The 19,840-nt window shown below is 34.1% G+C and overlaps 1 protein-coding gene across 3 annotated transcripts in view; it reads left to right on the forward strand.

Annotated features, from left to right (window-relative positions):
• Positions 1-18,822, forward strand: part of Pxn (Peroxidasin) — a 742,345-nt gene extending 723,523 nt beyond the window's left edge. For all 3 annotated transcript variants that reach the window (XM_067108369.1, XM_067107823.1, XM_067107108.1), the window contains 6 exons: positions 1,741-1,858; positions 10,401-10,612; positions 12,406-12,610; positions 12,938-13,117; positions 13,221-13,346; positions 15,559-18,822. In XM_067108369.1, the coding sequence (XP_066964470.1) occupies positions 1,741-1,858; positions 10,401-10,612; positions 12,406-12,610; positions 12,938-13,043 (641 nt within the window). In that variant the 3' untranslated portion in view covers positions 13,044-13,117; positions 13,221-13,346; positions 15,559-18,822. The remainder of the gene's footprint in view (positions 1-1,740; positions 1,859-10,400; positions 10,613-12,405; positions 12,611-12,937; positions 13,118-13,220; positions 13,347-15,558) is intronic.
• The last annotated feature ends 1,018 nt before the right edge of the window (positions 18,823-19,840 follow it).

The following is a 19,840-nucleotide window of genomic DNA, read 5'->3' on the forward strand; positions in this document are numbered from 1 at the left end:
GTAAATGTATATGCTATAAAAACTGAGTTTTTATAGCATATTCGGCGCTATTATATGTACATCATCTCTTTATTTAGCAATTTCCTTTGATATTTTTTGTCAATATAGTTTAAGGAATGCATTAGGAGCTCAAGGGATGCAACTATGAAGTTCAAATCTTCCACTGGTATGATTCCTGAAAACCTCCTTTCCCTGTGTTCCCTTAGTAAGAATACAGATTATACTTTACTGTACATCATAATTGTGTGTTGCCCCACATAATTGGTTCACTGCACACAAAGGTAATTATACATATTTCAACTTTTCGTTCAGAAAGTATTTTCCTAGTTAGGTTAAAGAGTGGTAATATAATTTCCACTGTATCTGGTAGAAAGCAACATATTGACAGTTAAAATTCGTTAACATATGTACAACAAACGCAAAAAAGCGTTTGTATGAACTGTATCATTAATCATGGTGAGTGACTGACCATAAATTATTATTAGAATGATTAAAAATGGGATGTTCTTTACAGATAATGCCTAATTATTATTCATCTGTTCTAAGACATGACGGAAATTATCCCAAATTGAATCTACTTATTTTTCTATTCTTTCTTTCTACAGCCTTTCTCTGCTATTCTACTTTGATATCAAGGGTATATTTTAATAAGGATTCCCTAAATGGGGCTCCAAGATACACTTTGCTTATTTTTCTCTCTAATTTTCTACATAATTTTTCATTTTTGTTTGATGGCAGTTCTACTGACACTGTTGGAGCTCAATTTAGTTATAACTCTTTGTGGATTGCATAGCCTTTATTGGTAATTCTGGTGATGAATCGATGTTTACAACATATTTGTAAAGAAAGCATTAAATTAAAAAAAAAGTTGCTGATTCCTTGCTCCTATTACTTCACTATACTGTAGGAAAGTGCGGAGTGCCTTAATGTCTTTGCATTTTTCTTTCCTTCTTTCTAGTGGAAATCTTCCAGCATGGGACTATTAATAGAAATTTCCCTCCTACTGTTCTTCAATCATTTTCTCTTCATCTTCCTTTTCTATTTTGCTTCTTTATGAAATCCTCAAAATCAGTCGCATTTCCAGTCAGCTGTGTCACAGACTTTAAGTAAATGTTATGGCAAATATAATAATGGATTACGGCAGTTACTGCCGTGATTGGTGTCCAAAAATAGCGTAATGTGCCTCATCAAGATGTCACTAAAATAATCATGAACAAAGTACACCATATCTGAACTGTTGTTTTCTTTTGATGCACTTTGGAAATTTTAAATATTTTTGTATCACTTTCGTCGGTGGCTCGTTTGTGTTATTTCTGCAAAAGCTCCACTCACCGATCTCTTGACTTACTGGTTTTATTGCCAGCACCGTAATCCTTATACCTTATCATTTCTTGCTCAAGCTGTAAAATTATGTTTCGTCATATTTTGATAGTTCTTTTGTTTATTCATTCTGCCACCAGTATACGTATCTCAGTTTTGATCGAAACTACTGCACAGTATTTGAAAAGAAAGCTTTTAGAAGAAAACCACATGCCGTCTTGCACTGTATGTTAAATCCTGAGAGGAAAATACAAAATTTACTGTGCATGATGTCAGCAAGTGCAGATGGCCACAAAACTTAGCTTCTATTTTATTGTTTGGCAAGAAGTTTGTAGTAACTGGAGTTCTTTAATTTATATTTTCATTTCTACAACTCACGTACTAGGGACTAAGGAAGCATTTTTCCCATACATTTTGTAGGCAATGTTGATGTTTGGGTTGGAGGATTATTAGAAGATCGCCTTGAAGGAGCACGAGTTGGACCAACATTCCTTTGCTTACTTGTAGAGCAATTTAGAAAATTACGTGATGGTGACAGGTAAGATCACAATTTTTAGTTCCATTTACATTATAGGTGTAAGTTAACCTTTTTTTCTTTTAGAGATTTGCCTAAATGTTTCATAAGAGCAGGTAATGAATTTTATCTTCAGAAATTTCTTTTACAGTTAATGAGTACTTATTTGTATAGTAAATAATGCGCAAAGACCATTGGCCCTCATATCAAGCCCGGTAAGATGTATTTGTTAGGGAGTAGCAACACTCAAAATAGAAATTACTATAGTTTATGCTACATTCATAACGTAATGGTAAGTGTTGCTAAGGTGATATGGGACACAATTCAAAGGATCATACCTCAAGTTAAAGCTTAAAAAATAGCAAATTTTCCGTGAACAAGTGCTTTAAAGCCAAAGGTGCAATCAGCATTTTCCTTTCCAAGATACAGGGTAAAATAAACCTTGAGGTGGCAGGTGTATCAAGATCAGCAGCACAGTCTTTGTCAAATACTAATTATAAAAATTTTATAAATAATTTTTAGTTGATTTTTTCAATTATATTTCATTAGTAGGTAATGTATATAGTTGTAATTTTTTGTGAAATGTTATTATGGAGTCTTCTGCATTAGCTTCCATAGTTATTTCTCTTCAAATTGTTTTTCTTATATCCAATGCCAGATCCTAAGGGATTAAAAAACTAATGCTGTCGGCAAGTTGAAGCATGAGGTATTGATCTATAACATATTATGCATGATGAACTAAGTTCTAAAAAATTAAAACCATTGTCTTATTTTCATATTATCTCTGTAAGTATTCCTGTATCAGTGCCAAAAGAAAATTGCAAAGTTTTCTTCAAAATGTTTAGCAGAGTTAAATTGGCTCAGTCGTTTCACATTTCGTTGGAGTTTTTCTATTGCTATGTATTTTTTTATCATTCGCAGAAACAGAGAGAAAAATCATGACTTCCGTTCACCAATGTTACTAAATTAACATGATAATTTACTGTCCAAGGTGATTAGTATTATATCCCAAACTCCATATATTTTGTATTAGGATGACTGCAAGCAGTAATCATTTGTTCTTGACAATACTCTTGATTACACTTTCCTTTGTTATGTTAATTCTTGTGTTTCAGGTGGTGGAGAGGTTAATTAGACCATAATAAGCTTGGTAAATTATCAGGAGAATGCCTTTCTTTTTTCTCAATGCTATACTTTTTCTCTGTATTTCTGCCTTTTCATTGTAAACTCTTCATAACTGCCCTCCCCAGTTTATGTAGCAGTTCTGGAATGCTAGTTTCAAGTTGCATAGCGTATCAGTTCCATCTGTTTACTTCTTTACCTCTGGAAATTTTAGATCCCTACATGAGGGCTTTCCATTTCCTTGATTTAAAAAAATCACTGTTAATAAGCGGTTTGTCAATAAGTTTATTTGTCTTGTTTCATTTGTCAGTTTTGTATTGAATCATGAGATTTAGTATTGCATATATTTCTGTTTTTAATTATTTTTGGTACTAATGCATTGGAACCTGGCCTATAACCTCACACTAGGTCAGTTGTTCTACTTCAAGAATGCTATTCCTTATGTAACCTTTCTCCTCAATCTGATTTCAAGAATAGCCTCTCTTGCTCACAGCTGTACTAGTATTTCTTTCAATCTCTTTTTTGGTTTCCAAGTGCACCTTCATTTCTCCAGTGTTCATTGTAATGATCTCTTTATCAAAAATCTTCCAGTTTCTACATGCTCAAACCACCTGAGCGTGTCCCTCCCAGTGAACTTCAAAACATCATTCAGCTTCAATCTCTTTCTTCCCGTAGGGGTTAGTGCCATTAGTGCACCTCATGCGGTGCACTGTAGGCATTACTTAAGGTTCTTTGCAGTATCCCTTCGGCTTCTAGCTGTAACCCCCCTTCCATTCCTTTTACTGTACCTTCATTCATATTTGCTTACTTCCATCTTACTTTCCGTCCTCTCCTAACAAATGTTTCATAGTGCAACTGAGAGGTTTCCCTCCTGTTACGCCTCTCAAACCTTTCTACTCACAATTTTCCTCTCAGCGCTGAAAGACCTCATAGGTCCCAGCGCTTGGCTTTTGGCCAGAATACTACAGTATATTCCATATTCCAGTCTCTTTTTGTATGAGTCCATCCTTATGATATTTCCATCAGTCTAATCCTTTTCATCTCAGCTGCATTAGTTGGATTGTACTGTAGTATGCAAGTGTCTGAGACTCTTGGTCGTAAGTTAGAACTGTTCCGAATGTTGATGTATACAGTATGCTGTATTCTGGTATTGCTTCATATTTTATTAAAGGGTATAGAAGGTGAAGAATATTAATAAACCTGATAATTCTATTAAATACTTTAAGCTGATAATCGGTGCCATTAATAAACATCGTTTCAAGATATATTAAATTTCTATACTTACAAGATATATTAAATTTCTATACTTATAGTGAACGTGACCTATGACAAATAGTTTACTTTTGTAGGTGTTCCTGTAAGCAACATTTGTCTATTTTTCATCCATTTTAATGTCGTTAGGTGTCTGGATGGCTTTCCATTCTTCCAAAATTTTCTTTCGTAATTGTTCTGTCGCATTGTGCATCTGTATAAAGTAGGTCAAAGTTTTGTAATATATTTTTATAAGGATATGTCGAATGACAATCATGATTGAATAATGGCCTGCTCTTGCATCAGACCCTTCATCACTTTCAAAGCATGTCTCCAGTCGATATTTAATATCTTGCTAAACAGCATAAACTGCTCTCTGCAGTTTTTTGGAGTTTAATAATGCTCATGATTCATACTATCCCATATTTTTGCCCTTCTACGCAATCAGATGTTTTTTTCTAAACCTAAAAATGCAATGTACTCATCTTTATTTTATTCTTTTTTTAAAGCTCATTTTTTAAGTCACTCTTGCAATTCGAGAACTTCTTTGCCTTTCACAGGCTTTGGTTAAACACATCCTTTTAGTAGTGTTTCATGTATCCTCTCATATATCTTTCCATGTACCCTCTCTTATACCTTCTAAGCATGGAACAGAAGAAGCATTCCACTAGTCTAGTCACCCTTCTTGTAAATAGGTTTATGTTTAATAAACCTCTTTACAAGAAGGGTGACTAGACTGGTGGAATACTTCTTTAATTTTGCATTCCACAACATATTTTTCATTTTCATCATATTCATAGGATTAGACATGTAATAAGTTCTCTCCACTTTTTCCTGCCTTGTGCTGTTACTGCCTAAACTTCTAATGAGGTCTAGGCCTTCATCTGTCCCCATTTTCCATGGTTTCCTGGGCCTTCCTAAAGGTCTCCGTCCTGCTACTGTACTTCCATATCAACTACTTTTCTGACCAGCTGTTTCTCATCCCTTCTCCCTCTTGTCCAAACCATCTTAATCTGAGAACTCATTCTTTTTTCCAACCTCTTGATAACGTATCTCTTTACCAAGTCCTCGTTTGTAAAATAAGATCTCACCTTACTCCAGCCGTATACCTTACCATTCTATGGCCACATCTTTGCAAAATATCCAATTTCTTTGTCAGTGTCCATGTTTTTACTACTCTCTCAACTCCTGCTTTACAGTCCACTGTGTCCCAAAGTTAACAGAAATGCTTTTCCTCATCTATGACCTAGCCAACAGTCACAGCAAGGTTCTCAAGAGTCCTTTCTTCCCATTTGTTCTTGTAATACGTTTTGGGTACTGAAAATCTCTTACTATGTACATATTTTGTGTTCCTGAGAACCTCTTGTTACACCATCTGGTACACACTACAGGGTTCACCCAAACACCTTTTCAACAACAACCACGGAGTTACTTTCGTAATTATACTATTTCCTTTGCTTCCTTCCCGGTCACCATAAGCTTTTTTTCTTTTTAGGTAATGTTGGTTTTGTACCACCTCTTCTGCAGATTCTGTTATTGGCACAGTCATTTACATGGAGCCATTCCCCAGGGGTCCTATTTCCAGAACTTTGTATCCGCTTCCACCATTATGATAAACAGCAAAAGGTTCAGCCCTTATTTATGAGGGGCACCAACAGTTGTCTTCAGTTCCTATGATACAACCACCACTGTCTTGACTTAGATCCGGTGATATGTTAGAGTAACATTACCAGCGTAACGAGTCTCTCTGGTAACCTCTGCTTTGTAATGTCCATTTAATATTTTGCCTCGGATCGACAAATAGTTGGTATACTATCCTCCTCTTTGCTTAGTACTTTTTCTGTAGTTGCCTCATTATAAAGACTGCTTCTGTTGATCTCTCTTATCTCTTCCCATATTTTCATAGCATGCTCAAGTATTGTTATTCCTCTATAATTTCCACAGTGCAGTGTATCCCGTTTTCATATGTATGCCTTTACTGTAAGGATATTTTTCACTCATCTGGACCTATCTCTTCCATAATCAAGTTTCCATATGTTCAACTAAGCTTGCTGATGACTGGATGTCCTTCTAGTTTTATTAATTCAATTGTTATTTTAGATCGTCTTGGATTTTTTCCAATTTTCCATCTTTCCGAGGACCATTTTAACCCCTTCAGCTTTTATTTTTTCTTCTTGGTCCCTCTATTCTACTATCATCCTCCAGTTCATGTTCATTTTTTTTATTCAGAATGTTTTCAAAATACTGCTTCCATTGTTCCGATATCTCTATTTCAACTTTAATTTCTTCATATTCTTCCACTATGTACACTACCTCTCTTACATCTTTCCTCAGCATATCTAACCATGCTCTTCCATCACTTCATATATTCTTAAGGAATGTAGTATACATCTGAAGTGAACCACAGGCTTTAGAATTCTTAATTACCTTGAGCGACTCTTGTTTTTTCTTGATATGTCTTGTTCTTTCATTAATATGTCTGCTGCCCTCAACAAAGAATTAAGTATCCATTTTCCCCTCACACTGAGATTTGGTACATTATCTCAAATTTTTTGTTAAAACTTGTATTCTGTTTCCTTTGATTCTCTCAGTTCTTGATCTTTGATGGCCCAGAAATCCCCTTTTGGAATTCATGACAATGTTGATACATGAGATTTCTAGCACCATGCACTGTTGTTCTCACGTTCCTCAGTTCTTTTAGCATTCACCTGTTTTCTAACTGTTTTGCGGACTTGTTAGGACAATTATTTTTTTTATTAGAGCATTTTTGGCTGTAGGTTGTCACGGCTTTAGTTTCAACAGTTACACTCTATGGTCTGAATTCAATGACCAATAACACAGATGAAATACTCTCCATATGTTGTAACAAATTTTGTTGGAATTTGTAAGAATTAGGTGAATCATTACCGTATCTGCATATGAGTTTTTGTTAATTGTAAGACTTGAATGAATAATTAACTTATATTTGTGTGGTCCGGTAACAGAACTCCATCTATAGCTTGCCATGATATTTGTGTGTTCCGGTAACAGAACTCCATCTATAGCTTGCCATGTCCATGCTTTTACTTTTTTGATGATTTTAAATCTTAATGATAGATGTCTGACAAAGGGGCCAAAAATCTGTAATGTTCTTCCCTTTGCTTCCTTCCTTCAATGCTAAAGACACCTAAGAATGTTTTCTAGACCAGTTCTGTCTTGCCAGACATTTACATTTACATTTCCGGTTACTGCAACATTCTTGACATATGTTCTCCATCTTTAACTTCTTGCATATGTCTGTAAAATTGTTTTCTTTATCTGTAATATTACTGTCACCTTCAGATAGGCTAATGCTATTCTAAGACTTCTGTGATTCAGGTATCTCATTTTTCTTGATAGCTCCGTATTTACAATGACATTTACCCCCCGTGGTGCTTTTAATCTTCTCTTATGAAATGGCTGGTAATTTGGATTTCTGTGAAATGTTTTTGGAAAGTGGCTATTGGCGAGGGAGTGATTGATGATTTGATATCACTTTTATTTTGCATAATAGAGGTGCTTTCTAGCTATTGATGTGACTTAAGAGTAAATCATGGTTCACGACCACAAGAATAAAAACCATTACTTTTACATTTAGGAAATATATTAGAGGTTGCAAAACAATTTTTTTTATGAAGTAGAGGGCACAACAGGCATGGCTATCCAACATGAGTTCGGTCTTTCAAGAGGAGTTGGTATATTAATTAACACCCTTTGAGTGTCTACAGAGCTGCTTCTTGTGAAGAGACAGGTAAAGTGTTTTGGGAAATACTGAAAAAGGTAGAATATGTTAAACATTGAAGTTGAGAAATTACTGAAAAAGTCGCAATGGGTTAAATTTTTGGAGACCTGATCGAAATGAATGACTTGAATTTATGACTTATACACTGTATATGTCAGATTATGGTATCTTACCATGTACTACAAGGATGGGAAAGTGAATATGGCATATAATCAAGAGGCTCTTGGGGATAGCACTCAAAGCAAAATCTGTAAAAACGCAAGATAGTAGCAATCTTACATTAGATATGAGGTGAATTAAAGTTGGAAATACTAGTCAAGAGACTTCTTAGACAGAAAACATTTATTTCAGATCTGTCAAGGATGGATACATAGATACAAAGTTGCTGTTTAGAGAAGAAGCATGTGAGGGAACTGGAAAGCACACACACTTTTGAATAAACAGAAGTAGTCAGATCCATCATATAACCCTTCCAGTATATGAAATGATTTATTTCTAATCCCAATACTTCTGGTGTATCAGGACTTTAGTATCCAGATTCATATTCACTGTTTTTAGGCAGTAAGGCTATTAGATGGAAAGAAAATTCCTGGTTATTAATAAAAAGGCAGCTTATGTGGCCTCCATTCAGAAATGCCTTCAAGGTCTACATTGTTAACATTACATAAAGTTGAATGATATTGAGAATAATTTTGTGTTGGTGAGAAGAGGAAGGTAGATCATGAAGAGTACAGTAATTTTTATGTGAATTAGTAGGGCAAGAAAGGACTTGAAGAAATTATTTATGAAATAAAACAATAGTTTATTGGTAAGAATAGACTCTTGAAGGACACCAATGTACTGAAGATCAGGAAAGGGACAGGTGCAGCACTGTAAAATACTTCAAACTTAAAAATACCTGATAAAACTTTGACATTACTTTAGAGAGGGAGTTAAGCCATAAGCAATGAGTTTGGCTATCAAGGTCATATGCCATACTCCTAGATAGGATGACCAAATAATGATATAGGATTGTAGATCACCTGTTGATGAAAGAGAAATCCAGATTTGCAGGTTTTGTAAATTGTTTTATGGTGAAGAGAAAAATGAACTATTAGGAGAGACAAACTAGTACCCTTTACATAATTCTTAGACTAAACAGTTTGCTTTTGCATAGATCCCCTGCTTCATTAGAAGCACTGGAATTCAAAACATAGCAAGATTCTAAGTGAGTTTGGTATACCCTCTATCTAGACATACAATCATAGAGAAACTAAGGCTTGGATTGAAAAAGATACCCGAGTTATATAAGGATACAAGTGCACAAATTGTCACATACATTATAATGATGTAAAAAAAGCCATAGGTGTAAGATAAGAGAGGAGGTCGTTTCAAGGTTGTGGTTAGATGAGATTCTTGTTTCTACCAGTCTTAAACTCATCTGTTTAGTAATTATTTTTATATCATTAAGGTTATAAAGTTCAAAGCTTACCGGTCACCAGGATCAGTGCTGGAAAGGTTGAATTACTCCATGATGTACATAGAATATCCCGACAAAGAGGAGACCTGTAGACTTTAGAGATTGAAGAGTTATGCCAGGAAATTAGGTATTCAAAACCTGAAGTATAGTTATCAGGTTTTTAAGGACAGCAGAAGCCAATAAAAATGTTAGAAGTAGGAAATCAGTTTTTTGAGTTACATGGCCTCCAATAAAGAAATTTATACAATAGGTTTAATCATTTACATAGACTCACTTCTGCTCCAATAAGCAGAAGTGAATAAGAGGTTTGTAGTGGGAAATAAAAAAAAAAATAATAGTAGCTACACTTGACAGCAGGGCAACAAAAATGAGAAAAGTAAAGTGGTGACGTACAAAATGGATAGTTTCATAAATATCTCGGATTTCAGAAAAATAAAAAATTACAAGGTGTTCAGGTATTTTATCAATTATCTAGTAAAGGATAATGGCACTTACTGTATATAGAGTTGTTGTTCTTATTCTAGACATGAACCTAATAAATACCGGAGTAGAGAAAGCACAAATCGGCTTAAGTCAAGCATTGAAGACTTTTTTGTCAGAATGAACATTAATTCTTGAGAATAGATTCAATTTGTAATTACGATTTCAAAGTGATATGTTGAACGAGGAAATAAATAGGTTACTGTGTTCTGATATAATGTATTTTCATGTGTGTCGAGATGATACTGTTAAGTACGGATCAGTTATAATTCTTTTCTTATGTTCTAAAGGTTTTTCATTTTTTTTATTAAACAGAACAAATATGATCGAAGAACTCTTATCGTGCGAAAATTTCTTCTGACATGCAGTAAGATAGCATGCACATAGATTGTGATAGGGTGAATAATATAAAGACCAAGGAAATAGGGGTATATGATAATAATGTTTTGATTTGCCATCTGGTGATTCCTGGTGATTTTCTCTCCCTTTTATAGATTTTGGTACGAGAATCCATCCGTGTTCACTACGGAGCAACTGGCACAAATCAGACAAATTACTTTAGGTCGAGTGTTGTGCGATAATGGTGACGAGATAAATGATGTAACACCAGATGTATTCATATTGCCAAGAGAGCAGACTCCAGCTTTTATACCATGCAGTGATGTGCCGATTGTTGACCTACGTATGTGGAAAGAATGTTGCGCAGGTAAAGCATTAGATAGTATTCAGCATCTATGAGTATTTTCTACATAAGACTAGATATTTTCATGTTTATGCTATGTCAGATCTTTGGGTTAAAATGTTATCTTATCATATCTATAAAAATTACAACTGAGTTTGATAAATTGTATCCTGGTATAGAAAATCTTTTCAGACTATTCAAATGATTGTTTAATCATGATGTTTATTGATTGGTCATTTGCAGATTGAGCATACAGGCAGCCATAGAAAACCTTCAGAATGCAATGTTTAATTTTTTGAGTCAGAATGTTATGTTATTATTTTTATGAAAATTACAAGTGAGAGTTTATTAAAATTTTATACGGGTATTAGAATGTTTTTAGGGATGATTTTGTTGATGCTGAAATGATTGTTTGCTCATATTATTTATATAATGGTCATGAGCAAATTACATGGCATTGAGGATACTGCAGAGACAATCACAGAAATCTTTCAGAGTGGGATATAAATATTTAATGTACATAATGCAGGGAAATGAAAGGAATCCTTTATTCATAAAGACAGGGTTTGTGAGATGAAGAAAATGGCGACTGTTAGGTGGCATAGTCAGGGATGCTGTAAAAATTTGGCATTTTTTGATGAAAATAACAAAATGACTCATGAGTTCACCGGCCTATATAAAGCAAAGTACAGGTATTTTACTAGTGTTCGAATCCTAAAGGAAGAAGGCTATCGTACAGAGACACAGTGTTACTTTTATACTAGGAAAAATATACAGTAGGAGTTAAATTTTGAAAGTAAGACAGGTGACAGAAGGAGTGATAGGACAGGCAATATTGCCATCTTGGTCATCTTAATTTTCTTCGTTTACCTGAGTAGCACAAAGGAATGCAGATCACACCAGTGTGAAGTGTGTTAGCAATGTTAAACAACGTTGTCGAAAGTCCATGTGACTTCAGGAAGCATATTAATTTCTTTTGGAATGTTCCATTTTCATATAAAATTAATTCAACTGCAATGATGCAGCCATTTTTGTGATAACAGATGTGGAAAGTAGGAGGACAAATGAACACTGTTGCATAGGTGACAGTTTTGAATGGGACTATGGGAAAAAGGTACTGGTAAAGGTATAGATGACAACTTCCACTTGAATGGGACAAATACCTAAATCATAATCATATGGAGACTCAGATTTATATAGTGTAATGACAAGGTGCTGTTGGCAGATAATTCTAAGAAATGATGACCAGTCACAGTAGGTGTAGCTTGATGCTGTAAATATCTGGGAAGAGTCGCTGTTAGGCTCTGGTGACGGTCACCAGAGAGGTATCGATTGGGTATTTGGGAATGTTGAAGAAGCATGGGCCTCTAGATGTTGTTGTTAGCAGTGTGTAAAGTGCAAAACAGCAATAAGGCTATGCTACCATGTTATGTATGATAGATTTCCAAAGATACCTTAGTTTATTTTGTTATGCATAAGATCCCTATGGAACAACCCTGAGGACATCTGAAGGGACTTCTTGTCTTACCAACAGGATTGCTAGCAAAATGTCCTTTTATATAAACATACCACTCTAACTATTTCATCAATCAGGGACAGTCTTGTTCAGAATCATATGATGTATTAAGGTGTTAATTAACAATGTTTTTGTGCTGTAATTCAGAGGCATTTTGGATATAGAACTTTTCAGTCAAAAATATTTAAATGAGGATATCTGCAGTGACATATCGTAATGCTATTTATTTTTTATTTTGCTTCTTTTGTTGAAGGCACCTATATACTTACACAGTCTCTGATTTTGTCTTTTCTGATATTAGATTGTCGTAACTCAGGAAATTTTCACCGACTGTCAGATCCTGGCGTTCGCTTTCGACGGCAGACAGACTATACCCATGTTGAAGACAGGGAACATGAATTAATGGGTATTGATGGTGATGAACAAATTATCTTTCCGGAGTATTCTTCACCTAGAACCTTTAAATACAACCCAAGGAACTCCTCCGTTACATCAGAGAGTTCTTAGTATGTGTTTCATAACAGAGTTTTTTTTTTTACTTTATACTGCATTCAGTATGCAATTCGTTTATCAGATTCCATAGTTTCTCTGATTGCTATAGTTTAGTTAATATTTTGTATAACAGTAATTAGAAACCAGTAAAGATTGTTGCAAATAAAAATGCTTCCTGGGAGAATGCATGGTGAAAGCTAGCACTGCAGTTGATGTTGATTATCTTGTTTTTTTATAGTAATTCAGTCATAACCTAACACCTATGCAGTCGGAAGGTTATACAGTACAGCATAGAATACTAAATATCTCATGATGTTTCAATACGTTTTTTATTTTTGCAGTCAACATTCTTACAGCTTTGAGGACTCCTGTCTGAGGACTCTTCTAATGAAAGTGAAGATGAAGAAATCATTGTTGATGATTTTGGAACTTATGAACAAGACATGACTGAACAACGAATAGAAGGTATTGAGGTCCTGGTTGAGCAGCTCTCAAAAACAGTTATGGAGTTGAATAAAAAGGTACGTTCTCTGTAACTGCATTTTTGTACTGTATAAGTACAATAAAATTTATACAATATTTACTATGATACATTTTATGAGACTAATTATATTTCTTTGACAGGTTGATACATTGGAAAAAATGTGTGGCGGCCATATTCGAAAAAAGGATATGCAAGGATGAAGATGGTAGAGAACGCAGACAGCGGGAAATCTGGAAAAAGATCTGTGTACTTCTTGCAGATGTCGGGTAATTGTTCACTGCTTGTGAAATTTTTAGAATGCGGCATTTCTTTAGTTAGTTTCACAGAGAATAGGGTGTTGAGTAAAGCTGACTTTACATCAGGCAAAGGGAACATAATGAAAACTTTTAATCACTTTCAGCTACTTCTGCAATATGTATCCTCAGCAATCTTCATATCGCTTCCCTATCATTCTAGTCATACGCTTTCACTAGAGCCATGCCTGCCACATTCAGCCTTTTCGTTTGACTTTTAAATTGTTCATAAAACTGTCTTGTAGTCAACACTTGATCCACACATCTTCCTTCTTGTCCAAACTGACACTTTTATTCTCCTATCACTCCTTCTGTCACCTGTCTTACTTTCAAAATTCAACTCCTACTGTATATTTTTCCTGGTGTAAAAGTAACACTGTGTCTCTGTACGATAGCCTTCTTCCTTTAGGATTCGAACTACTGACTACTGAAGCAGTGGGTCGATGCTTAGTCATTCAATCACAGAAGAAATGAAAGAAGAGGAGCCAGATATACTAACTTCATATGCAGTATCATATTGGGTACCACCGCCCCCCTAGCAATGAATTCACCCCCTCCCTGCCCCACCAGTAGTGAGTGGGTATATTTCATACTCCTCCCCGATGGAAAAGGTGAAATCAGTTAGGGGTGTGGATAAAGGTGCAGTGTTACCTGCTACAGTGCCATGCATATGCAGTTGCATACCTGATTCGTCTCTTTTTATTCTCCCAGTGTCTGAATGGACTAAGCATTGACCTACTGTTTCAGCAGTTGACTGGTTACACTTACACTCCCACAGAAGGTTATTGTTATAATCTCTCTTCATGCTACTGCCTGCTTACTATACTGTGCATCACCTTAGGTCCATTTGGGAGGAGGGTTAAATGTGTTCACTGATGGAGAAGGGAAGGGGAGAAATCGAAGTCATGTGTGCAGTGATACGCACTAGGATACCATGCCTATGCAGTTGCATATATGGTTCCTCTCCTGTTATGTCCTCTCACCTTTTCCTACAGAACCCTTTCCTCAATCATACATACATTACGGGCTTAGATCAGCCCACTCAATAACACTTTTATCATCATACTGCAGCATTTGATTTGTAATGCCGTTAATTAATGGGCTTTTTCCACTTCTCTATCTTCTTAACAGCCCTTTCATACTCAACAATTACTTCTACACGCATTTTTAAACCTACACTAACCGTATGCCTCTCTTCTATCTTCTGCATTCAACAAATAAAATTACTTGGCCCCTTACATTCAGGACTGTAACCACTTGCAATGACATTTCTTAGATCCATGTGGTTATAATCTTTGTCTCAAATGACTTGTAACTTCTTGATTTTTTCTATTTTTGGATATGCTTTTCACTACAAAGTCTCAGACCCCCCAAAAAAAGAACAAATGAAGAAACTGATACCATGGCAGGATTTGAACTCGCACCTAATATGTCAGAATGAGGTTAACCATAATCACTTAATCGGTTAAATTTTTTAGGATTAATTTCATTCAGGTAAATTGGATGCAGGTTCAAGTCTTGCCATGGGCATCAGAGTTTCTTCATTTGGATCATAGCTGCAGGGTATCAGTGTCTCATATAGCATTTTTCTAAGAGTAATGATTTTGTTGGACTAGTTTAAATGCCAATGAAGTTCACTTTCAAGGCTATGTGCATTAGATGCCATGAAAAGCAGTGGACTAGTGACTCACTTTTATGGATTATTTTATCCTCTAATTTCATTCAGATGGATCTGTTCACAGACTAACAAGCTGAGTGTTACCCATTGTACAGTTTTTCTGTCTTTCCATCTCTCCACAAGCTGTGGAAGAAATGAATATTAAATGGCAAACCCAAAGTTATTGCAATTACTACTCAATAATATTTTTCCTTAGGTTTCTTAATGACGAAAACAAGAAACTCCATAGGCTTTACCCTGCACCCTATTATTAAATGTGCAGTTTTGAGTGGTTTTGTCAGTTTTTATCATTACAATTTTAAAAACAGGACAAAATCTCGACATAATCAAATGGCCTGGATTTCATGTTATCTTGAATGTTATTTCTGTACAGTTGATAATTATATTTTCACATTTAGAACTATGAATATTCTTTTCTAATCCAAATTTTATGTCAGTGGTAGATTGTATAATTCTGTAGTCTATGCCTAAAGTAATAGAAATAACTGATAATAATGCTTTTTTCAGAGAGGAAAAGTGCGATGTCGTGTACTTACTTGTCCTCGGTTGACATGCATTAATCCAGTAGTACCAGAAGGGGAATGCTGTGCAAAATGCTGATGTAGAAATTAGTTAATGGTATATTTGAAGTGATTGCTGCATATGTTACAACGCATAATTTTGCTAAAGAGATTCATGAAAGACCTTTATTACTAATTTAAATATTGTATCTGAACTGACAGTGACATGTGAGGCATGTAGAAGTGTTTTTAAGGTAAGGAAGCTTCAGTACTTGAGAAATTATTTAATATATTGTATACATTATTATATATATGCAAGAGTAATTTTTCCCCCAAGGACATTTTATCAATCAGTTGCAGTGAGAAATTTGATACTATGATGACATAGGTAAAACAAACTTTGGTTTAAAAATGTCTGTGATCTTTAATGTAAGTATGCTAGAAATAACGTCTTAAGGAAGTGTGTCTGTTCCAGCAAATTATTTAATACAGTTACGTGTGTTAGGCTAAAGACTCAAGATTTATTAATAATGTATAGTGTATTCACAAAAATTGTAATTCTTGTGAACTTTCTTGTTATGCTTTTAGCTTTCACTGTGGAGTATTCATATCACTGATTCTTGATAAGAGTATTTTGCATTATTATCTTTTGCTAGTGGACTGATTGTATGGCTTTTATGAGTAAACTAGATTTAGACACACTGTTTTACATAACTTTTCTCTTTTTATATATCCTCATCTAGTTTATCCATACTTGCTGAAATTATACAGTTGTTAAATAAGCATCCTAGCATTTGCCTTGCTTGGGCTTTTATACTAGTCAGTAGGAATTTGTTTTTATTCTGTTAGGCAGAATCGCATCTTTTGTTGACAATGACTAATTAAAATGTACTTTGTATGCTGAAAAAATATAACATTGCTCTGCTTTCCACCCTACTCTAGCATTACTAATATGGTGCTATTATATGGCATATGACTTATTAACAGTATTTTATTTATTTTATTCACAATGTCATTCACTGCCAGTAACGTTTTAAGAATTTTAACATTTGTGGTGTAAGGAACTGCAGTAAGTTTCTAAAACTTCTGAAAGCATCACATTTTTTATAAGATATTTTGCTTGGTAATGTAAGTATTGTATGTACAGTATCTGAAATATCTCTGAGAAAACTACCTTTGTATTCATTCTCAAGAAAATGAATTTGGGAAAAAGTGTAAACTCGTTGTACATGTTTCTATTTTCCCCCCCCTATTTTTTCATGTATCTGGAAAAGATGATGTTTAATAAACATGCTATGGGATTTTTTTTCGTTTTACACCTAGTTTACTGTCATTTTTGACATGACAATTTTTATCTTAAGGCATTTTCTCTGCCTTTATAACTTTATCTTAAGGTATTTTCCATGCATTAATGTTTACACATTACAGTTTGGAGACTTTTTATCTAAAGATTTTATATAACTACAGTTTTATATCTTATGGTGACTAGTGTTACTTTTAATGGGGATGACAGAGGATTGTATACAACCAAAGTTGTGATTGTAATGACTTACATTTTTCACTAGTAAATTCTAGTATATTTGCAACTGCATTTTTGTTTTGTTTTATTTCAAAATGTAGAATGTTGATGTTGAAGTAAAATAAAATATTGTATGAAGTGTAAAGTTATGCAGTTCATTTTTGCTTTACCATTTAATGTAAAATATTGTGCGCAAGACTGTTTGGTTTTACCAACATCCCTGCTCAGATTGGTGCTGAATATTAGCCTTTTTCAGATCATAAATGACCATCTTTACAGCTCTGCTCTGAATTTTAGTCATGTATTGATCTCCCTCTCAGCAAACATTTTGAGGCATTGGATCTTTCTAAAACTCATACTTGGAATTACTGGGAAAGATTTTCATCATTCTGTAATGTTCGTCTTACAGAAGTTAATTTTGATTTTAAAAGATGTAACAGTATTATTATTATTTGTGCATTAGCTTTAATAAATGAATAGTACCAGTGAATAAGCATTTCTGGTGTGAAATATATTTTGTTTTCTGGTTTTAGTGCTATATAATTATGAAACTAAAAATTACTTACAAATGAATGAAATGGTGAAGACTTCTCTCCAATTAAATGGTACAAATAACTACGGTACTCGAACAAATTTACATTGAAAGATGTTATTTTTTCCTTGCTTACAACACAAACTCTGCGAAATTCTTTACTCTTTTGTCAAGGTATGTTTGCACAGGGATATTTCATATATTTTTTATCAAAAGTGACTGTAAGTATGAATGTTCTATGTTTGTGTGTATTGCTTGTTTAGTTTTTCTTTCCTAGAATTGCTGGTGAAATCCATTGGTATGGTTGTAATCTCTATATAGGTTTTTAAAATGGTGCAAATTAAACATGTCACATCATTACTTATGAATGATATGATTTTTTAACTAAAAATAATTGAGACATCATTTATTAATATAACGTTTCCTTCCTTTCAGCTTCAGGGTATATAAGTGGTTTTAGTTGTGCTGTAAAGTTCTGTGTATTAACCATGAATGGAGATGTGTAACTATATAGTTATAGGTAAAGAAGTGGCTATTCTTATGATTATGTACAACTATAAGACTGGGAAACTTTGTATATGTAGCATTTGTAATTTGCAATATTTCAAGATTTGCACAGTACTTAAATCGGAAAAATATTTTCTCTTGAATATGTGACTGACTTATCACTGACAGTATCAACAAAAGAAACAAGCGTTATATTTTTTAGTATTGTAGTTAGATTTGGTTCTGCTGTTACGACTTGCAGAAATATTGTAACTACTACAACAATTACTGGTGACCTGTGAGTATGATGTCCTGCAAATGTGAAACCTATAGGCAAACACAAAACGATTATATAATTATCCCTTTTTTGTTTACCGAACAATGAAAAGAGCTTATGTATTTTAATTTAACAGATTATAAGTAACTGAAACAGTTTCATCAAATATTTTATGTATACATTGTCTGTATGTAGAGGTCTGTTGAAAGGATAGGATACTAGTAAAGCACAGCTACAGTATGTGTATCGTTCATTGATATGCACACTTGCATTTATTGCGCAGGAATTGCTACTCTTTTTGCTAGAGAGCATATATGTTGCTACGCAGTCTGCTTGTAAATACAGTATTGTGTTATGAAGAATCTGTCATGTGAATGGTGTTTTGTCGGATTTTTTTTATAGAAGACTTGCAAAAAAACTGCTGTATACATATTGAAAATAAATGTTTACAACCTTACTTCATCCTTTATCCACTGATATGATTTATGAAGAATTTGATCGTATGAAAAAGTTAATTTCCATGCCCTGTGTACACACTTTTAATCAGGAAATTAGATCCAGTGAATCAAAGTTAAAAAGGTTATAAAAAAATCTTTCCTCCATTTAATTAAACTCAGTTTATATCAGATCAGTAATTAGCCTTCTTAAGCGCATAAACTTAAAACGTTCCTGAGAAAAAAAATCGCTATAGAACTGTAAACTTAGACCGATATCAATGAAGCAATATCCCAGATTCATATACTAGACGTCTTACTCTAACATTGTTTAATAAAAGATCTTTATTTCTATCTATAAAAGACCCAAGTTAAAAAAGAATGCAGGATAACTGGATATTTTGACAGATGGTAGAGAGATATGGTAAAAACTGGAGTGTAGTGTAGTTATTTGATATGAAATAACAAAGCATAAGAGCTTAAAAATTAATTCAATTACAGTTTATCAAAATATTATGAAATACTATATCTGCATTCATTATAGCACTTTGCAATCCCGTCCCCCACAAAAGACACATTATAGTATCTGCCAGTTGTGTATTCTAAGTGAAATGAAGTTATTGTTGAAAGAAAGAAAGGAAAGATACAGTTTGACAATTTTAAGATTTGTAATGCAATTTTGTAGTAAATGCTATAAGTTGTGGATTGTGTTTGCTCCCCAGTTTAAGGGGCTATTATAAATTAAGGGTTTTATGAATCTAGGAAAATGTGAATAAACCACCAAGGATTTTAGATGTAATAATCTGGAGAATATTTTTTTATAATGTAGCATTTAGAAATTCATGCTTAAGAACAGTTGAAGTCAGCAATTTTAGGTGTGACAACAATGCATATCCTTAGACAATACTGGTATATTCAGTGAATAATAAAAAGAATCATTTGAGTGATGTTGCGTAACCAAAACAGTAGTAAGAATTTATAGGCTACTGAAATAGAAATGTTGACAGGAAGGTACATATATTTGTGGAGCAGAAATGAAAA

The sequence above is a fragment of the Macrobrachium rosenbergii genome, chromosome 1 (assembly GCF_040412425.1).
Source record: "Macrobrachium rosenbergii isolate ZJJX-2024 chromosome 1, ASM4041242v1, whole genome shotgun sequence".
In the NCBI taxonomy this organism is placed as follows: Eukaryota; Metazoa; Arthropoda; class Malacostraca; order Decapoda; family Palaemonidae; genus Macrobrachium; species Macrobrachium rosenbergii.